General features: G+C 37.7%; 1 protein-coding gene across 1 annotated transcript in view; it reads right to left on the bottom strand.

Annotated features, from left to right (window-relative positions):
- cntnap2a (contactin associated protein 2a) overlaps window positions 1-15,468 on the bottom strand; it is a 765,137-nt gene that overhangs the window by 214,959 nt on the left and 534,710 nt on the right. Inside the window, exon 14 of the mRNA XM_056451014.1 lies at window positions 6,446-6,602. Within this exon, the coding sequence (XP_056306989.1) occupies window positions 6,446-6,602 (157 nt within the window). The remainder of the gene's footprint in view (window positions 1-6,445; window positions 6,603-15,468) is intronic.

The raw sequence follows: 15,468 nt of genomic DNA, 5'->3' as shown, positions 1-15,468 counted from the left end.
TTTGAATGCTGCCAAAAACATTCAGAATATGTGTGCTACCCAAATAATGACTAAATATAAGTCTTTGAGAACGGGTTTCTCAAGCCAGGTGGCACATTAGACCAGGGGCTCATCTCCGGTTTCCAAAATGCATCACAAACTGCTTGAGAAACTGTTCTACTATGAAAATCTGTGATGGAAAATAAATTATGTTCAATAAGATGTAGTTGTGTTTACTAATTGTTTATTCAGTTAAACATGACTTTTGAACTGTAGGCCTACATAAGCTTAAAACAGTGATTTTTGATTACCTTAACCCGACTAAAGTCATAACTGAACTTAACAGAAATAGAATTAAGACGTGGTGTATAGTTGGATTATTGAAGTAAACACCGCGATCAAACTATTACCGTCATGTACAACTGTTTGTCATATTTTTCTGACCACACACACACACATCACGAAATGCTGAAGTTTTTTTTTCTTTCCATTTGGTGTGCATTATTAAATTCCATAACACTCTCACCAGTCCTTAATCCTTATTTGCGTCTAATACCCCAGTTTGTCATGGGAGCATAAATGAAATGTTCAAGAGTTAAAGTGAAACTGCCGAACTGCTGTTAAAGTCACCCAAAATTACAGGAAGCTCTTACATGAAAGCACTTCATGTAAACACCTTAATTATATTATTATCTATTAAGACAAATAACTTTATTACATATGTCCATGTAAGGGTAGACAGTAGTATCTTCGAAGTAATTGAAAGATCCAGAAGGACATCCTGCTGATTTGATTCAGAAAGGCACTTTTTTGTCAGATGGCTCACCGGTCAGGTATGCATCCATTCTAAAATATCAAGGTGAAAGTCATTATAGCTTGCATAGAATAGACTCAGCTCCCAACCCAACTTTGAGAATAGATTAATGGCGATTTTTTTTTATCACGCATTAAGAGTCTAACGCAGCACATTAACACAGATAACGGCCCACCACTAATTCTTAACATTAAAAATCACGCACTTTGAGTTTGACTTTACTGGATAATTGTTGATTGCAGAATACTTCAATATACACAACAGAAAAAATTTATATTGTTAATCTAGAGGCCCGTTTCCACTTTGCGGTACAGTATAGTACGGTTCGGTAGGCTTTTATGGCCGTTTCCACTGTCAAAATGTACCTACTGTAAAAGCGACCCGTACTGTACCACTTTTTGGGTACCCTTTCCAAAAGGTACCTAGCACAACAAAAGTGTACCAAAAGGCAGAGCTAGACGCGCAACTGAACGCTATTGGTTTGCAGACAAATGTCACTAGCGCGTACATCGTAATATACATATACAGTAATAGCGAGCTGTGGTTGACCTGAGCTCAAACATACCTTGTCTTTGTCTTGACGAACAGCCACAAAGCTAAGATAAACATGTTGTCCTGTTGTTGTTTACGAGGCCATCTAAAGCATGAGTGGTTTCACTTTCTCCAGAGAGCTTGCGATTGCTCACCACGCTTCTTTATTTGAAATAGGGTACACCAAAGTCACATGCATCAATAGTCTTTTCTGATCCTTCCTTTAACAAATGGCCGACTAATCTTTTTAATTGCAGAGTGGATTACTGCATTTATCACCAGAATGTTCACTCGTTAATGTTCATTCATCTTCAGTCATGATCAGTCCCACAAACGAATGGTGCGTTCATGTTTTACCCGATCCGGCACAGAACATATTTGGTATTGTTTCGTGTTGACGTCGATACGAACAGGCAAAAGATCCGGATGATTAGCAAATCATTTTTGACAAATTTTTTATTTAAAAATATATATATTTTTAAACAAGGTGCGCTTTCAGATTTAAACATCAGCTGAATGTTTTCATTCACTTAGAGCCGTGTTGCACACTACATGGAATGTCATTTTCAAAAACCCATAATAGGGGCTTTTTAATATACACTGAAAAAAAATATTCAAAGATGATTCCTTGAATTTACTAAATTTTTTTATGTTAAATGTTTGCAAACAATTTATTTAGGCTGAATTTAAAGAAACAAATTAAGTTGAACATTGCTCAGTTTAATTTGTTTGTTTAAATTCAACACAAATAAATAGTTTGCAACAGTTTTGCATGCAACACTTTTTTCAGTGATGTAAGAAAATGAGAGAAAAATATATCACTGTTGTAATCTCACTAGGAAACATTGTGGCCAATCAAATGCAGCCTGGGGAGTGCCAATCAAACATTGCCTATGGAGGGCATATTAATCAACCTATGCGCAATGTAACACTCTGTGTTTTCCTCCATAATTTACATGAGAGCAAGGAAACAAAGTTGTTTGAGGTTCACGCTATGCCATTTCAATGCACTGAACTCATTATTTAACTAGGCAAATCTATATTTTCATTCTGTGGCACCCTTAAACTTTCCTAATGTTGCCCATTTTTGTTTTAACTATCACTGTAAGAGTCTTAGCTCTCCTTCTAGGCGAGATCTAATGAACTCATTAATGCACTAATAAGAGGAATGTTTGTTTTCTCTCAAAAGCAGCCCTCTGACACCAATGACTAGCTCTTTAATTACAGCAATACAATTTGTTTAATCAGTAGAAACACTCACTTCACACACTTTACAAAATTAATAAACATTACTGAACACATAGACCTCTCAGGTACATGTAGCATTATTTTAATAATGCATACATTCTGCAATATTTCTTTTAAAAAATACAATTATGGATAGCAAACCAAACAACAATGTGGTCGGGAATAAAGCGTGCTGCTTTGAAATCCAATGTCCTAATTTGTATCCATTATGCATGGTGGTTTGGTTTGCTTGGGGTTTACGACAAGTGGTGAGAGCAGCGCAATAACCCACTGTCCATCTGTGCATGGGCCATTAACACATATTACTGTGTGTTCAGCTAAACCAGCAAACACAAGAGGCAAAACCCTCACGTTCCAACAGTCTAAATATTCACAAGTAGCAAATCCAGCAGGAAAACATGCATGCTAATATGACCCCACTCACGGACTGAGGCTATGTTTACCTTAAGGATATAGCATTGCAAAAATGATTTCGAAGCTCTTAGCATAATGAAACCAGTGCAAACAAACGCAATGTACTTTATACAAACACACAGTTACCCAGCGGCACATAAAGTCTGTTTGGTTATTACTTTCCACCAATCCATCCAATATACTTCCTGTGGAGAGCACACAGTTCTACAGCTGCTCCAATATATAGTGAGTTGCATTCAAAGTAGTCATTCACACAAAACACATTTTTGCATTTAAAAATATGTGATGAAGGGCAGCGGAATGAAAAAGAAAACATTTTTACACTGCACTGGTCAAACGTATTCCTCAAGTGTGTGTATATATAGAAAAACAATGGAAAACAACCTGCGTCATGTTCGAATGCCCCCTTGAGGCTGTGACCTGTAATGAACCCTAATAAGCGAGCAATTTGGAACAGTCTGCATAGACAGCAGCTCTGTAATAATGCTTTGCATGTAACTTTCTGCTGATTTTGCGAGTCTGATGTTAGCATGTTGATATGCAAACTGTGCAATACTCTGATATACATAAAAATGTAGAGCACAAACAGAAATTGAGCAAAACAATGCATTTTTATAACTCTGAACTTATTATCAAAACAGTTTCTGTGTGAATGATTTAGTAGTTGAACTGCTTTGTGTTGACTGGTTAGTTAATCTACGATAACCCAATTTTCTTTTTTCTTTTTGTTTGTTAAATTATTATTAAAATCTCACATATTATTATCTAAACACAAAGGGAATATAGTTTTGCATGTTTTTTTTCTAAATTGCTGTTGGTTATGGATGCACATAATAGACTTAAAACAAGGTAACAGATTAGTCAGTTGTGTGGATAATATACTTTAAAATGTAAAGTTAATTGCATTATTTATTTAAAATGAGGTAACTATTTAGAAAATTGTATGCACGGAATATTTAATATAAAGTAGCAAATTGTATGCACATCATACTCGAAATATGTAACAAACATATGATGTAGTGTACCTAGAATGAGGCAACAGATTAGTCAATTACTTTACATGCATAATGTATTTAAACATTAGGAAATGTATTTGTAAAGTCACGTGTGGCATAATATGATTAAAATGAAGTCTTGAACTAGAATTGTGCGCATAATATAGTTGCAAAACAGAAAATTGTGTGCATAATATTCTCAAATTGTAACAAATAGCACAAAATGTGCTTAAAATGAGGTAACGTTAATAAGTCATGAACACAATTGCCCAAAAACAAGATAACTAATTAAAATGAGTCATATCAACAAATATGAAACTGTGTGAACAATATACTTAAAATTAGGTAACACATTGCTAAAATACACCCACTGGATACTTTATTAGGTCCAACTACTCGTTAATGCAAATTTCTAATCAGCCAATTACATGGCAGCAACTCAATGTATTTAGGCAGATACACATGGTCAAGACGATCTACTGCAGTTCAAACTGAGCATCATAATGAAGAAAGGTGATTTAAGTGACTTTAAACGTGGGATGGTTGGTGGTGCCAGAGGGGCTGGTCTGAGTATTTCAGAAACTGCTGATCTACTGAGATTTTCATGCACAACCATCTCTAGGGTTTACAGAGAATGGTCCGAAAAAGAGAAAATTTCCAGTGAGCAGCAGCTCTGTGGACGCAAATGTCTTGTTGATGCCAGAGGTCAGAGGAGAATGGCCAGACTGGTTTGAGCTGAACAGTAACTCAAATAACCACTCGTAACAACCGAGGTATGCAGAAAAGCATCTCTGAATGCACAACACGTTCAACCTTGAGGCAGATGGGCTACAGCAGCAGAAAACCACACCAGGTGCCAATCCTGTCAGCTAAGATCAGGAAACTGAGGCTACAATTTACACAGGCTCACCGAAATTGCACAATAGAAGATTGGATAAGCATTGCCTGGTCTGAGGAGTCTTGATTACTGCTGCCACATTCAGATGGTAGGGTCGGAATCTGGCATCAACAACACGAAGGCATGGATCCATCCTCACTTGAATCAATGGTTCAGTCTGCTGGTGGTGGTTGCGTAGTGGTGTGGGGGATATTTTCTTGGGCCCATTAGTACCAATTGAGCCTCGTGTCAACGCCACAGCCTACCTGAGTGTTGTTACTGACCATGTCCACTCCTTGACCACAGTGTACTCATCTTCTGATGGCTACTTCCAGCAGGATAAAGCGCCATGTCGTGAACCACCTCAGACTGGTTACGTGAACATGACAATGAGTTCACTGTACTCAAATGGCCTCCACACTCACCAGATCTCAATCCAATAGAGCACCTTTGGAAAGTGGTGGAACGGGAAATCCACATCATGGATGTGCAGCCGACAAATCTGCAGCAACTGCGTGATGCTTCTCTAACGGAATATTTCCAGTACCTTATTGAATCTATGCCATGAAGGATTAAAGCAGTTCTGAAGGCAAAAGTGGGTCCAACCCGGTACTAGTAAGGTGTACCTAATAAAGTGGCCGGTGAGTGTATATTAGTGTACAATAAACAAATTGCTAATTTTTGGCTGGATTTCCTCCATTATTATGCTTCAAAGGTTAGTTGACCCAAATATGAAAATGTTCTCAGAATTGATTCCTACATCCTTTTAAACCTTTATGAGTTTCCTTGTTCTGCTGAACACAAAAGAAGATATTTTGAAGAATGCTGGTTGGAAAAAAATACTATGGAAGTCAATGGGTTACAGCAACCAGGATTTTAAAAAATATCTTCTGTTATGTTCAACTGATTCAAAATAAACTCAATCAGGTCTTGAACAAATGAAGGGTGAGCAAACAAACAAAAGTGTTTGGGTAGGATATTCCTTTTAAGCACTAGAGGAATGGAAATACTAACTGACTTTCTCTCCTCTTCACTTTGCACATCTAGGACTGAATGTATTGCATTAAGCTGGATTGTTTTTGTCTCGCTTCTTTAACAGCTGACTGACATTAACAGCTGCCTTATAAAGGCCCATTAGGAAGGATGTAAATGAACGTGTCTCAAAGCAGCACAAACCCAGACCGTTCTAGGAGGCTGTCTGACGGATGACCCTTCCTCTGCAATATCGCCCACAGCTCTTTCTTTAGTAATGAAGCCACCAAACACACCAGCCAGAGCTTTTGTTGATGGAAATATCAGAGTTCGGCTTTCCTCAAACTTCTTCATCAGCCCAATCTGTTAGTCATTTGCACAAGCGCTGAGGTCGAGACAACCGCCTCATGAAGCAGACACCGCTAGTTAATGAATACAGAGAGACAATAAGGCAGATGGGAACATGACATGCTTGTCTTTCATAAGTCTGATAGCTGGGCTAAGAAGGTCAGTAACTCGCAAATAGCAACTTAGTCCAAAGCTTATAATTAACAGCCGGCTTTGGCGATCGTCATGGAAACAGCATATTGGTAGTTAAATGAAGTGTCGGCTCACCACTGCTTCTGGTCCGCGTCGCAGTTGCAGTAGTATTTGGAGTCGCTGCAGTTGCGCTCGATGCCACAAGCACACTTCTGAATGCCAGGAGCAGAGCCACCCCAGTAGAAGTGCTTCTCGTTACCACGGCCGACCCACCATGTGTAGGGCGTCCCGTCTGCAAACACAGAGAGAGGAGCAAAAATATTAGCAAAAATCTGCAAGCTGGCAGTTAAAAATTGTGAGACTCATATTTTAATTCATTGCATAGTTTAAACATATTAAATCCAATTATTCAAATATCTATTGTGTTCATTTTAACATATCAGCTATGAAATATTAATTAATGCTTATCTATATATAATTTCTTCATCCAATCAACCATCCATCCATCATTTTATAACCTCTACATTCATTTATCCATTTATCATTTTTGTCATCCATCTGTCCGTCTTTTTATCATCCATTTATTTTATCATCCATCCATCCATGCATCCATCCATCCATCCACCCATCCATACATCATCCATCCATCCATCCATCCAAGCAGCCATCTATTATTTTATCATACATTTATCTCTCCACCCATCTATCATTTTATCGTCTGTCTGTCCATCATTTTATGCATTAATCCATCTTATTATTTGCAGGTTCATCCATCTATCTTCCATTCTGTCATCTGTCTGTCTGTTTGTCCATCCATCCATCCATCCATCCATTGTTTATCACCTGTCTGTCCATTCATCCATTTTATCATCCATCCATCCATCCATCCATCCATCCATCCATCTTTCATTCTGTTATCTGTTTGTCTGTTTATCCATCCATCCATCCATCCATCCATCCATCCATCAAACAGCCATCTATTATTTTATCATACATTCATCCTTCCCTCCATCTTTCATTTTATCATCTGTCTGTCCATCATTTTATGCATCCATCCATCTTATTATTTGCAGGTTCATCCATTTATCTTTCATTCTGTCATCTGTCTGTCTGTCCGTCCATCCATCCATCCATCCATCCATCCATCCATCCATCCATCCACTAATTTTATCATGTCTGTCCATCCATCCATCCTTCCATCCACCATTTTATCATCTGCAGGTCCATCTATTTATCTTTAATTCTGTCATCTGTCTTTCTGTCCGTCCATCCATCCGTCTATTCATCCATCCATCTGCCATGCAGCCTACTTTTATTTTATCATAAATTCATCCCTCCATCATTTTATCATTTGTCCATCTCTTTATTCCTCCATACATCCATACATTTTATCATATCTGTCCGTCCATCCATTTTATCTGTCTGTCCGTCTGTCCATCAATCTATCCATCCATCCATCAAACAGCCATCTAATACTTTATCATACATTCATCCCTCCACCCATCTATCATTTTATCATCTGTCTGTCCATCATTTTATGCATCCATCCATCTTATTATTTGCAGATTCATCCATCTTTCATTTTGTCATCTGTCTGTCAGTCCATCCATCCATCCATCCATCCATCCATCCATGCATCCATCCATCCATCCATCCATCCATCCATCCATCCATCCATCCATTATTTATCATCTGTCTGTCCATCCATCCACTTTATCATCTGTCCATGCATCCATCTATCCATCCATCTTTTATTCTGTTATCTGTTTGTCCATTTATCCATCCATCCATCCATCCAACCATCCATCCATCCATCCATCCATCCACCCATCCATCCATTCATTCATTCATTCATTCATTCATCCACCTATCTATCAAACAGCCATCTAATATTTTATCATACATTCATCCCTCCACCCATCTATCATTTTATCATCTGTCTGTCCATCATTTTATGCATCCATCCATTTTATCATTTGCAGGTCCATCTATTCATCATTAATTCTGTCATCTGTCTGTCCGTCCATCCATCCATCTATTCATCCATCCATCTGCCATGCAGCCTACTATTATTTTATCATAGTATTAATTTATTAATTCATTCCTCTATCATTTTATCATCTGTCTCTTTATCCTTCCATACATCCATACATTTTATCATGTCTGTCCATCCATCCATTTTATCTGTCTGTCCGTCCATTAATCCATTCATCCATCCATCCATCCGTCATCTGTACATGTACATTTAACATTTAATATTTCTAACTATATAATAATACGGTGAAAGGTTTAGTTCCAGCACAAACGAAAAACTTTTATTATAAAATATTTACATTTTCAGACAAATTAAAACAAATCTATTTTGCTCTGAAAAGCTGCCATATCACTTTTAAAAATCTTACTGAATATAAACTGAAGCATTCAACAAATGCTTTTATCCAAAGCTACTTTTCAAAGTTTTTAAAGTTCTACAAGAACCGAACCCATGACCTTTTCCACCACCATTTATCCGAACACTACCACATGCACCAAATCAACCACTGCACTGAATCTCCCAACAGCTGTTTGACGGCTGCTTATAACATGCAGACAGCAGTAATTACAGTGCTTGAGATCTGAAGAGTACTTTACGGTCTAGCCCACAGATACGAGCTAATTCTCAGTGTGTGTACAGACACAACACGCAGAAAAAGGATTAACACTTGGCTCATTTGGGAGTGCATGGTGCTCTAGGGGCTGCTGGACTGCCATTCGCGAGCTGATGTGCGTGCAAATGCCCACATCTGCATTCACAGAAGGAAGCACAGACAATCCAAACACAGTGTAGAGTTGGCAAGTGGACTAGAAGCATATACATACACACACACAGACACGTATGCATGCATATATGCATGTAAGCAGAGAACAAATCAAGCAAGCACACTAGGGATAGACAATATATTTATGTTTGCAATATACTGGTAAAAAATACTCCCCATGATATCGGTCTGTGCAATGAATAAATGTCCTACAGTTGCACATGTGCAATACAGTTTTGCATGTGTATGAGTCTGTTTACAAACAGAGGACCCTATCATACACCTGGCGTAATAAGGTGCAAGGCGTGTTTTGCGTAATTTGTTGCTATTTTCAGACCAGCGCAGCTGTCATTTTCACGTTTTGCACCATGTTGTTTAAATAGCAAATCCATTTGAACCACTTTGTGGACTCATGGGTGTGCCGGTCTAAAATAGACGTGTGTTAAGGCACATTGTTGGCACATTGCTATTTTGATATAACTGAAATAGACCACCATTGACCATTTGAAAACAGGTGTAAAGTCCAATGCAGTGTGCATTAGTTATGCTCCTATGTGGGTTCAAACACTTACACATTGCTTAATACACACAGGATGTACAGCAATACACAAACATCTTTACATATAAAAAATTATAGGATTAAAATGTTACAAATATTCTTATTTTCTACATAAATATAAAAACTCCATGCCTTTTTTCAGCTCATTTATGACAATTTGCATTTGTATAATGTTTAAATTAATGATTATTAATAGCTGTTTTATTTATTATATGCATATTTATATTTGTTTTAATGAAAACAAGTATAGTATTGTCCACCTGTAGGGTTGTGTAGACGAATGCATCACCATATGGGGCATAAGAATAAGATGTGTGTTTGGATATAACGTAGTTTCTTGACCACACTTTTTTATTAATGTTCATTAATTCATTTGCTGGAAATAGAACTAAATTTAGAAATAGTTTTGAAACAAATCTTTGCACTTAACAAATTAAATTATGTATGTAGGCTGATGGATGACTTCAGTGGAGTGCCAACAACATCATTTCCTCATCCACAAAAGTAAATGAGTAAAGAGTAAAAGTAATAAGAAAGAGAAAGTGAAGAGGCCGAATTGAGGAGTCTCATTCTTTATCCTGGACCACATGGTTTGTTTAAATGTTTTCTTCCTAGTAAAGCATTCAGTTTTTTTCACTTGCAAAGTCCGCCATATAAATAGCAAATGCACCATGGCACGACACAACTGACTCTTAAAGGGAATGGGAGATGAGACTCTGATTGGTTTAACTCTCAGGGGTCTGAGGTGATTTTGGGGCCCCTAAGATATTTTGACATGCCCTGACATTTGTGCTTATTTCTGCTACTTATTACATAGTACTGGCCAACATGTATTTTTGTATTCAGCACAAACTGTGCTACAATGATATGTGAGAGAAATTGATGTACATGCTTGTGCTTTTTAGAAGAAAAAATATGCATGGTTAGTGGGTTTTGGAGAAAAAAATTAGCTGAAATAAGGTCCAAAAAAAACACACTGAATGGGCCTGAACAAGACTTTTGAGTAACCAGTCTTGTAGGCTAGAATATTTACTTCACAACTATGTAAATCTTATTTTGTTCTCTTATTCAAAGAAAACATTACAATTATTTACATTTTGTAAAGTCTATTTTGGGTCATCTCAGCTGTATGCATTGGAATGACAATGGTCATAAATAATTCACACCTGGAGAGAAAGACACTGCCCCACTGGCTTATGTTCACCCATCAAAGGCATTGTAAAGCAATGTCCGGCTGCAAAAGCTATCCCAAACTTAATGCTTGTTGCAGTCCTTGCTGTATTATGACCATGTAAACACTCTGGGTAAAAAATATAGTGCTCAACATATATAAATACACCCCTGACAAATCTACTTTTAAAATTAATATTTTTAATAGGAAGCTATACAATATTATATTTGTGCATATACATTAGATTAGTCCAGGGGTTTTCAAACTTTTAGGACACACGGCCGCCCAAGTTTGTCCAATTTCACTTGCACCCCCAGGCACCCCTCCCTCGAGCCAAAATTATAATGTATGCGCAAACATCATTCACATATTACTTGCTGTGTTTAAAGCGCATAGAATTATTTACATTCAAACACAAATATACAGCTTGCCTGATTCAGTGTGATGGCTGAGCCTTTTTCTTTGAGGATCACATGCTAATCTGTGGTCAGATTCCTGACACGACTAACCGTAAATCATCTTCCACTATCAATAAGCATGAGCCATAACATACTTGCTTTTGATGTACGTACATACAGAAAATGCTGCAGACCCCTGCTGGATTGGTTGAGTTGCTGGAAGTTTTTTTCTTTCCATTCGACGTATTAATAAAAGCAACACTCTTCCACCAGTATTCATATTCACGTCAAATACCCCAGTTTGTCATGGGGACGTGAATGAAATGTTCATGAGTGAAAGTTAAACTGCCAAACTGCACTTAAAGTCAAGAAATTGAAGATGAAACACCCAAAATTATACGAGACTCTGCAGGAAACGGGAATAGCCTGGTGACGCAACATTCAAAAAGCACTTCATATATTTATATTATTGTCTTATTCAGATTAAGGCAAATAACTATTACTGAAGTCCATGTAAGCATAGTCAGTAGTGTCTTCAAAGTAAGTGAAAGATCCTGAAGGGCATCCAGCTGATTTGATTCAGAAGGGCACTTTTTTGTCAGACGGCTCACCGGTTTGACTTTCATTCATTCACCGTCATTAGTTTTAAACAGCACCCGGTCCATTTTATTTGTATATGTTTTACTGGAATGCATTAACTCTACAGGTGCCTTAAAGTTAGCTGTGGAGCCAACGTTAATCATATGATTCCCTCTAGTGAACACATAAAAATCGTCATCATAATTTACTCGAGTACACGCCTCAATGTCTCACGTCCCACCACAGTTTAAAAACTCCTGATTTAGTCAGTACTGAAGTCAAATCTGGAGCTTATCTAACAAAATAATTTATGATAACGGTCCAAAAACTAGTGCATCCACATTCATATGTTATAGAAAAATATTAATAAACATTTTTAATAAGAGGAAAAATCAAGAGAAGCAAAAATAGACGAGCAAGACTCTGATTGGTTTAATTCACGTTATGCTCCAAACACACCCGTAACTCATTAAGAGAATAAGCACAACCCTGTTAGACCATGCGAGACAGAGCGTATTTTTCCATCCTTAAAATAGCAAAAGTGGATTCGGACACAGGTCTAATGCTCCATGTGCTTTAGCTTCGCGACTAGACAGTTAAAATAGAGCCTAAAAGTTTATACTTTACTACAATTTCCCTTCACTACATCAGTCGAGTGTTTGAAATACCTGAAACAATCTGCATTTCTAAATACTTCATTCTTCAAAAATCTCCCCACAATGTCAAAATTTACTGGAATTGCTATATATTTGGTCCCCACAATGTAAGGAATATAAGGCATGGACACACACACTGCCAATCACAGCAAAACAATACTTTCCTAATTTGTTTCATTAACCTGCGGAGAGAGGAGTCATAGATAAACGCTTAAATGTTTGAAAATGCCTGGATCTTCACAATCATTTAAAGTTGAAACTGTATTTCAGCGGACGACACTCTGCTGCTTGCTGTCACTGCATACGCAAGAGCATAATTACTTAAAACAAGCTCTGTTCCTGAAGGCAGCTCCAGGGGAAATACATGTAAAATGTGCTTTGTGATAGAGCTACATGCAAATGCTTAATGTGTGACTACATCTACATCTCTTTCCATTAAAAAAGAATGTGCAATGGTGTGGTAGAGTAAATCTTGTCCTTCTGGAGAAAAAGATTTGAGCATATAAAGACAGCTCATGTTTATACTAAAAGATATCAACAATGGACAAGCATTAGACAGGCTATAAAACAGAATATTTATATGCTCTAAAGCTGCGCCTTCTAAAAAGTACAAAACTGCTGGGTTGGGACACAAAAGTGGGTCACAGGAGCATTTCGAGTGGATCGTGGGGTGGAATTGTGATGCATGACTCGTTGTCACTTCCGTAAGATGCAGTTCATGTGCATGTGAAACATGTTCTCCTAAAGGCCGTTTTAGACATGAGGGTCTGGTTCATTGTGGGGGAATTGCGGAAAGTGGGGCTCATCTATTTAAAGTCTTGTTACTTTAAATTATGCCACTTCTCAGCAGGTGCCACCCGAGATAAAAATATTTCTTTTTTTTTGTGAGTGACAGCAGCATTTGCTTCAAGCAATCACTGAGCAGTAATACCTGATCAAAGAACATTTCCCTGAGCTCATACATACATACATACATACATGTACCAGAGCAATGAAAACAAGATGGAGAAGTTTTGCATGTACAGTACCATCATCATAAAGCTGATACAGTGATTCGATGACAATGAGTGTGACAGTGTTTGCTTGCCTGGTAAAAAAACAAAGAGGCCTATACTGAGTATAAAATACTTTGAACATAAAATTCAAACAAGTTCATTTTATTAAAGGTGCAGTATGTACGTTTGACACCCTGTGGTTGAACTAGGTATTGCATTCCTGGATCAAAACAAACGCAAGTGCAGGTTGCCATATTGAGGACCAAGGAGCGAGTCTGAGCCTAAAGTGTGCTTTAACCGTGTTCTATTTAAAAGTAACTGCAGGTGATAGAAGGGATATTCTCCATATTAATCCAAAGTTTTTGATCTAACCAACACCTTGAATTGATATATTAAAAAAGTGAAACGACTTCCATTTCTTGCAGCTGAACAACAGAAAGCTGACAACAATCACCTCTGGTACACCTCATGTGCTTTATTCAGTGTTAAATGCTAATAATGTGAGTGTAAATGCCATTTTACATGACATTTATTGCCATACTACTGAAAGCAGCAGCAGATAGTTCACCTCAGATCTTGAAAACTTAAAATAAACCAGTTGACATTAAACTTTAGAACCCTGACTCAAAACCAACACATATCAGTGATTTAGCATGTAGATTTAAATGTGAGGTTTAATATGTATTCATTTGATTATAAACTTTACCATTAAGTGAGTGAGTGCATATTCTGTGCTTCTGAATGGCAGTATTTACATTTCTGTCATGTTTGGTCTGGTGCAAACAGCCAAATTGCTTATAACTTATCATCTCATCATGTAGCATGCCGTTAGGACACGGGGTTACAATGTAACCTGCTCACCTAATGTTTATATTTTTTGCTAACTGATAACCTCATGTGGAATCTGCGTCTTATTTCAGAGTCTACTACTGTCCACCGGACTTCACATTTCGGTGTGCATGCAATAAATTGTTGGTTTTCATTTGCTATTCAGTGACAGTCAGGCAGGCTCATGCAGTTCATCAATCTACATCTTTTAAAATCTAAATCGGAACAAAACAGTCTCCTCATAAAAGTCGGCATATCTGCAGGTCATTACATTAAAAACATATGATTCGATTCACGCCTTCTGATTGGTTCCTGGAACATAGCGGCTTTTGCTGTCAAAAGCAAGTGGCGTTTAGAGGCCATTGCAAACAAACTGTTCTGAATGAGCAGACGCTGGGATTTAGATGATTTGAAGCTAATTTATTTGTTGAACATGAACTACATGCCTAAAGCATTCCCTCAATGCCATTAGCTCATTTTTGGGGGAAGTGGCGTTTAGCGGCTTTTGCATCTGAACTCTTCAATTATTCTCCCAAAATGTATTTTTTTGTTTGACTTTTTATGGATTAGATGCCCTTTCTCATTAGACCAAATTAAACTGATATTAAAGACTAAAATAATTAAACAAACAAGCATACAAAAAATACTAAAAAGAGAATACAAATATTTTAGTGTGTCAAAATGTTATAATACTAATTTAACCCAATCCTCTAAAAACTTCAACAAAGCAATCAACAATTAGCAAACAACAAAACACAGCCACATCTCGTCCGTCACAGTCCATCAGTTCAAGGACTTTTATCTCTACCACACTTAATTAGTACCGACGCCTCTTACTACTACTCCACCACAGAGCCTGAAATAAAGACCTGTGCATTTCAGCTCCAGCCGACAGGCCTGACAGATACAGGAGACCCACACATGGTGCCTACAGGCATGAAGCCAAACTCCCAGAATGACTGAAGAGACGCCAAGCAGTATGAACAACAAGAAAAATTAACAAACAGGAAAAAAACAACAATCCTAGTGGTGACGGACAGACATTATAACAGATGGTGAGTGGTCTCTGACACCCGCTCTGCAGCAGGTATTTGTGAAGTGCCTATGGGGTGCAGGTGCATAACAAACATGGCCAAAAAACATAGATGTGCAAGCCTCACCTGGCCTTCTGGGA

The sequence above is a fragment of the Danio aesculapii genome, chromosome 24, assembly GCF_903798145.1.
Source record: "Danio aesculapii chromosome 24, fDanAes4.1, whole genome shotgun sequence".
In the NCBI taxonomy this organism is placed as follows: Eukaryota; Metazoa; Chordata; class Actinopteri; order Cypriniformes; family Danionidae; genus Danio; species Danio aesculapii.
Note: the sequence above shows the minus strand (reverse complement) of the source record. Positions and strands in the feature narration are given on the sequence as shown.